The sequence below is a fragment of the Talpa europaea genome, assembly GCF_964194135.1.
Source record: "Talpa europaea genome assembly, chromosome: 2".
NCBI lineage: Eukaryota > Metazoa > Chordata > Mammalia > Eulipotyphla > Talpidae > Talpa > Talpa europaea.
In genome coordinates, this window is record NC_140068.1 from 38,071,670 (window position 1) to 38,079,264 (window position 7,595).

The 7,595-nt window shown below is 38.4% G+C and overlaps 1 protein-coding gene across 1 annotated transcript; it reads right to left on the reverse strand.

Moving 5' to 3' along the window:
* Window positions 1–5,088: 5,088 nt before the first annotated feature.
* LOC311187050 (calcium homeostasis modulator protein 6-like) lies at window positions 5,089–6,812 on the reverse strand (the record flags this gene model as incomplete). The annotated part of the gene is made up of 2 exons (XM_084258277.1): window positions 5,089–5,550; window positions 6,264–6,812. 2 exons carry the CDS (start codon window positions 6,810–6,812, stop codon window positions 5,089–5,091), a joined length of 1,011 nt encoding a protein of 336 aa, XP_084114403.1.
* Window positions 6,813–7,595: the final 783 nt, after the last annotated feature.

Here is a 7,595-nt window from a genome sequence, read left to right on the forward strand (position 1 = left end):
TGGTCTCACTCATAGCAGGAATCTAGAAAACTTAAATAAGGGACCAGGAAAAAGAATAACTATAAGAAAGTAAAAATCAAAATCAACAAACAACTATGAACCAGAGACACTCTATGGGGGGTGGGGTCGGGGAGGGGAGGGATTGGGGTCAAAATAAGGGGGTTGCAATTGTATGGGGAATATAAAAATAAAAAAATATATAAAAAAATAAAGTCTACTAAATAGAAAAAAAAAGAATAGATTCCCTCTTTTTTTTTAATGTAGATTTTTTTCCATTTAAGTTAATATCTATTCCAGGCATCCTTCACTGCATTTTGCAAGACATGTTTCATAAGTAAGTAATGAAGAGAAGAGACAAAATGAGATCAACTAATGGTTTAATTTTCAGAAGAGGGGCAGTATTTGACTTATGACTGATACTCAGTGGGAGTTTTCTGCTGATAAAATAGATAGTGGCTGCTGCTGAGGCTGACTCAAACAGGAATCACTGCATATTTATTGTCTTAGGACAATAGACAACCCAGTAGCCCAGTACATAACAGGCAAGATGTTGTGGAATTTAGGGATTCCAAGATGATTTTACTAGCGAAATTTGCATGTGTAACTAATTCTATTTTTGATCCAGGATAGCATAAAGACAGAGTGATTACAAATAATTATTTGTAAGTCCAAAAATAAATGTATACCCAGTGAGTGCAGAAATACTTCCTGATCTAGTTATACCATCTCTTTGGGGCTGGAGTAGAGGTAGAGGACTGGTATGTCCTAGCAAAGATTGGCAACAATATAGCCACCATGAAATAACTGTGTGGCCTATTCTCGCTATGTTTATTCAAAAGAGTGTTATAAATAGTTATCATGTTTGTGAATGAGATGAAAAATATTGGGGGGGGGGTCACTAAGAATATTTGTATCTTTTCTGTTCATAAGGTCACATGGCTAAAAAGGAAAAAAAATCTAGCCCAGTAATTAAAACAGTCAAGTAATCACTTTATTTTTTTATGTTTTATTTTTTAAAGATTCATTTATTTATTTATACAAGCACTGGGTACAGTCAGGAGCGGAGAAGAGTGAGAGAATTCACCAGAGCCAGAGTGGGAAACAGAACAGGCAGACTGACGAAATACACTGCTGAGGGGAGCAGCAGGTGTGGCAGGAGAGGTCTGTTTAGCCATGTGGGACCCTTGCCGGTGGCCGGGGATTGAACCAGTGCTGCAGAGGCTGCGGGAAGCTTTGCAGCCCAGCGCTCAACTGTTGCGCCACCAGGGGAGGCCCATCACTTAATTTTTTTCAAAAAGATTTATTTTATGCTCAGAACTTATTGGGGGACTTCATGACAGTATGAATCCTAAGTGGAATATAATCAGAATCCTGCAGAGAGAGAAGTGGCAAGTTTCTGACAATTTTTAATGTAAACTTCTTCTGGAACACTTCAAATAAACTTGTCTATAAATAATTAAAAAAAAGATTTATTTATGTGTACAAGAGCTGGGGTGTAGGCCAGAGGTATGGAGGGTGAGAGGATTAACCAGAGACAGAGTGGGAAGCAGAACAGATGTTTTGACTGACATACACTGCTGAGGGGATCAGTGGGTAAGACAGGAGAGGTCTTCTTTGCCATGTGGGCCAGCTCGGGGATCTAGCTCCATGCCACAATGGCTGTTGATAGCTGCATAGTGCTGAGACTTAACCCTTTACGCTACCAGGGAGGCCCAAGTAATCACTTTAAACATAAAAGCAACAAAACTCAAAATCAGTTCTATCTTGGCTGGCCCCATGACCTTGGACTAGTAATCTAACCTCTCTAACCTTCAATCCCTCACTTGAAGTGTAACTCCTGTGTTTCTAGGGTATATCATAAACTTGTGAAAATGAAATGAAATGAAGATACAAAATAGCTATATTGATTATAATCCTCTACTGCCACAACATGGTTGTTTTTAATCTTTTCTAATTACACAGTTAATATTTATTGTTCATTGTGAAAATAATCCAATGATCCAAAGTACATAAAGTTTCAAATAAATTCCCTGCCCCAATATTAGTCTCTAGAAGTGACCAATTTGATAATTTGATGCTGATTTTTATATACTTCATGAATGTGTGTGTTTATATGTGTGTATATATATGTAGTATACATGTATATATATGTCGTATACATGTGAATATTTTAAACAAAAAATGGATCATATTTAGAATACTACACATTTAATGAGATGAATTATTTATACACAAGTTGTTTACACACATATATATAATGATATTTTATTTGTAAATGTTGCATGATCACATCTACAGTACTAGACTAATTGTATAGATACATATGACTATCTATGGGAAAATGCATTACAAAGGAATGAAGTAATTTTTGATTTTATTTCATAGGTCTCTACCATTATCATTTTTATCTTAAGCATATATACTTTCACATTAATTATTAAGTACTATGAAGGAGAATATTGAGCATAAGTCAACAAAATGGATACAATGTGATATTACCTAAGAGGTAAGCATAAATGACAGACTAGAGAAGAAAAGATTGAAATGTAATCATATACAAAAATAAATTGAAAAGTGAAATAAAGGAAGTAAAAATGAAAGTAGGTTTGCAATTTTTAAAATTATTCATTAGGGAATAGGAAAAAAAAAGCTTGCTCATGCAGTTTTTGCTACCAACTTTCTTGTTATACATGACTCCTTATCTGTGGTTTTGCTTTCTGTGGTTTCAATTACCTTTGACCAATCTCTGTGTGAAAATCCCACATACAATAACATTTTGAGAAAGAGAAAGCACATTCACATAACTTTAGTTACAGTATGCTGTTACAATTGTTCTGTTTTACTATTATTGTTAATCTCCTTCTGTGCCTAATTCATAAAGTAAATTTTATTATAGTTAGGTAAATGTAGGAAAAGATATAGTATATTTGCATATGGTACTATATATGGTTTCAGGCATCCACTGAATCATATGACTAGTTCTTTTTAATGGCTCTGTGCAACACAAGGCAAAGAGAAACCAGCACAATGGTTTGCCAAGAGAGGAAGAAGGAGAAAATATAATAAGTGCTCAGTTTTCTTACAGTTCAAAGTTTTCATATATTATTTTAAAAAATTTACTCAAAAGGGCCTCCCTGGTGGCACAAGGAATTAAGTACTATGAAGCTCTCTGCAGCCTCTACAGTTGGATCCCAGGCCGGCCGGCAAGTTAACCCATATGGCATAGCATACCTCTCCTGTCTTGCCTGCTGCTCCCCTCAGCAGTGTATTTCAGTAGATCCACCTTTTCTGCTTCCCACTCTGTCTCTGGTGAATCCTCTCCTCTCTCACACCTCTGGCCTGTACCCCAGTTCTTGTATGCATAAATAAATCTTTTAAAAAATGTACTCAAGGGCCTCCCGGGTGGTGCAGCAGTTGAGCGCTGGGTTGCGAAGCTGCCCGCGGCCTCTGCGGTGCTGGTTCGATCCCCGGCTGCTCCCCGGCCACCAGCAGAGGGTCCCACATGGTGCACAGACCTCTCCTGCCGCCCGCCGCTCCCCTCAGCAGTGTACTTCGGTCCTTCTGCCTGCTCTGCTCCCCACTCTGGCTCTGGTGAATTCTCTCACCCTCCCGTGCTTCTGACTGTACCCAGTGCATGTATAAACAAACAAACAAACAAATAAAACATGCCTCTATTAAAAAAATAATAAAAAAAATAAAAAATGTACTTAACAGTCATAAATAGAGGAGGGGATGGGTAGGAATGACAACCTAACATTCCCTGAAAAGTATCTGTAGGTATAGTTATTCTCAGTAGATCTTTGTAACCTTTCCATTAACAAATCTGAAGTTCCAGAATCTACCTCAAATCTACCTTTTTCATTTTCATCACCATCACCCCAGTTCAAGTTCATTCCCGCCTATTTTCACTTATAGTGACCTCCTGATTATTTTTTCCATTTCTGCCTTGACTTTCTCTCATTCCATTATCAATCTTATGCAAATGTTTGTAGAATAAAAACCAATACCCTTTGCATGAATATATGTTCCTTATTCATTTTTTCCAGTTACTTTTAAAGCTTCCAATTGTGTTATGATCTTTATCACCTCAGTCTTTGCTCCTACTGTTACTGCAAACTGAAATGGGCTTCTGCTTTACAGATAACAGTTTCTCACAGACTTTTCCAACTTCCTTTTCCCTTAACCTGAATCGGGTCACAGTTTCCATTTCTATATTTATTTGTATGGTATAGTCTGTACCTGATGTCGCCTCTCTGTTGAAGCTGTGTAATGACTATATGGGGGTTTATACTACTATCTTCTCTACTTTTGGTTATATTTAAAATTTATCACAAAAGTTTTCATAATTTTCCTTCAGATCCACAAACAAAACCAGTTATTGTCTGCAATTATCCTAAACTAGTTTTTTTAAATTTTATATTTACAAAAATTTCCATAATGAATTTTTATAATTTTGTTTATTAACCATATTAGAGCTACAAAATGCCATATTTTAAACTTCCAAAAAAAGACATCTGCAAGAAAGTGAGCTTAATTTAATACTAGATAATCTTAAAAAAAATCTGACTCTCAATTGTGCTTTCACTCTACTTGCCACTAACGTCTTTTATTTGAAGGTAGCATTATTATTCAGTAAAAAAAGTACCTGATCTATAGATAAATTGGAGCTAGATTTATGACTGTGGTCTCTTTTGTCTTTTCTTTCTCAAAATATCTTATCTCATGTAATATTTTTGGACTAAAGTTGATTGCAAGTAACTGCACCACAGAAAATTGTTGCGAGTCATTATATATAGAAGAGAGTTGGTAGCAGAAACTGCATGCTTTTTTTCCCTATTCTCTAGTGAATAATTTTGAAAATATAGTTTTAATTGGTCACTTTGAGTTAATCATTTAACAGTGATTTTTTTGAATAATGAATATAGTAAAAAGGTGAAGTTCTAAATTTTTAACCTCAGATCTGAAAGTCTATGTTTCCACAATTTAAAGGACCAAAAAAGCATTTATGAACAATATCAGTACCAAGTTTTATTTTCTTAAGTGAAGCAAGACCTTAAAAGCACTCCCCCCCCCCATTCATTTATAAGGTTATAAAGTATCAGTAGCACTCAGAAAGGGTTCATCCACAAAGTCCAAAGCAGGATAACTTTGATTTCTTTGAGAAGCTCTGCTATTAGGACTCTTCCCTTTTTTATTAACATATTTGTGTAGCACGCTGTAGTAATTCGGACTGTAAGTGTATAGTGATGAAATCTGCTGCCAGTCTTCTGTGCTTGGAATATACACCTCTGCACTGCTTGATTTGTGTTCCTCTTTTCCCATTGAAGTGTTTTCCTTTTCACTTGAGGATTCAAAGAAACTTTTAGCATTCTTTTTTGCCAATTTAGTTGCACATGCTCTGGCTTCACTGTTAAAGAACTTCTGCTCCTCTTTTGAATAGATTTTCCAAAAAATCAGCTGTTGAAAACTAACTGGAGAGTAACATCGGGCAAAAGATATACCAATCAGAATGATGATGATAACCAAAGCTGTCAGGACCCAGCCAGACACCTTAGGAAGACACAACAAAATAGTCATGTAGGTACATTTTTACGAAAAACTTAAGAAGTCTGAGATAAAGTTCAATATAGTTTCCAGTTAGGATGATGACTAAGAAACAGGTTGCACTTTTAATCCCTTATGAGAAAGGTATGACAGGACCTCTGGCACCCCTTTGTACAACTGCTTGTTTGAGGACTCAATCATTCTAAGCCATGTCAAAGACTCAGGGAGGAGTCTCTGTTTCACACTCCTGAAATTCAAAATGTTGAGTTATGGTAAATCTATGAAACAAGTATTCATTTTTACAAACCTCTGAGCTTTATGACCCTATTAGCAATATGAGACGGTGCCATAGAGCCAGCCAGGCAGACTCATTGTACTTTAACAATTCTGCCTTCTGGCTGGACAGACAACCTGGTTTGACTCAATATTTTCTCAAAGAGTGGTTGAGATGTAAGAGAAAGATGTAGGAGGCAAAAGACCTAGTGAGCAATCTGGCACAGAGTAGGTACCTGACACGGAGAATATCTTTCATTCTTTTCATTGGTTTTATTTTTATATTTGCCTTTTGACTTATGAGAAGTAAGTAGCTGTTCTAGTTTGTCCTCTGGCATTTAACATCTATAGAAAAGGTATTGATTTCAACCTCACCAGGTCTTCCCTCTGCCCCCCAAACCCTCCCCTGATGCCCCTCCAAACTTCCTCCAGCACCAGGGCCTGACCTGTGAGAAGGCCTTGAGTTCTTGCAGGAGGTCCTGTACTTTGGCCACCTTGGCCTTCTTGCAGGGTACCAATGGTAGTTGGTCAGTGCAGTTGCCGTAGTCATAGGTGCCATTAGCATAGAGCTTGGAGCACAGATGCTGCACAATGTAGACACTCCCACTGCTGGCACACTCGAAAAATGTGCCCTGGAGCAGCGCCACAGCCACCCATGTGAGAGGCGCAAGAGCTGTGGCCAAGCTGACATGACAGCAAAAGATGGTTTTTTGCAGGCATGTGCCAGAGCTCACTGGGAGACCCAGTTTGCAGCAACCGGTCAACACACGCCAGAAGTTTGCTCTCATCAAGTAGCCCATGAGGAAGAGTGCCAGGGCGGGCACCAACAGAAAAACAAGACCGTAGGGCAGGTTCCAGGTGGTGCTGCAGGGGCACTGGAATACTTTAGAAGAGAAGATACTCTCCCCACTGGCTGTCAGCAGGGTCACCAGGCCATAGATCAGCGCACTGCGGTACTTGAATTTCAGGTCCTGCACCTCCTTAAACTTCTCCATGAACTTCCCAATCCAAGTTGCCATGCTCAGGCCCAGAAGCTTCTACCTATTTGCGGGTCCTGGGGTGGTCTGGGTGGGCTGGAGTCTGGAACTTTCTGCTCTTTTCAAAGAAACAGCTTCTGTAAAGGAAAGAGGTCTTCTCAAGACTTTATGAGGTTTTGCTTTCTTATTTCAACCCAACAGTTGCAGCTGACAAACAGACCCAAGCACACGCCTCTGACCTCCTCCAATACCCACCCCTCCGTTGTGACAAACACACACTGGAACCTTTCTTTCCCCCAATTCAGGAACTCTGATAGCTTTGTTCCAGCGTTATCTTTGCTTCTGCCTAACTGTTAATGACCCAGGGGAATTTCCTTATGGTTTCTAATCCAATGCAGCTGTCCAACAGAAAGACTGCTTTTCACTTGGGCAAACTGAAAAAGCAAAAGATTTTCCTCTATTGCTGCCACCCTAGTTCTTAAATCAAATCCCAGTATGACTAAACCATTATAACAAACAAACAAGCAAACAAACAGAGAATTTACAGGAAATATTATTCAGGGACAAAATACTGGTTTCTTTTTCAGAGCCAAATCATAGCAAAACCAAACCCAAGTTCTATAACAGTAACTCGATGATATTCTGTTCCCTTTTTGTCCCCCCTTTTGTAAGAACCGCCAACCTGTTTTTTCCTTTGCCTGATTTCTTGCAGGATATAAACTAAATATATCACATTAACTTCTGACTCTCCCCCTCAACCCCCAGTTATGTCATAGATAGCACTGGTCAGTAACTGGAGTA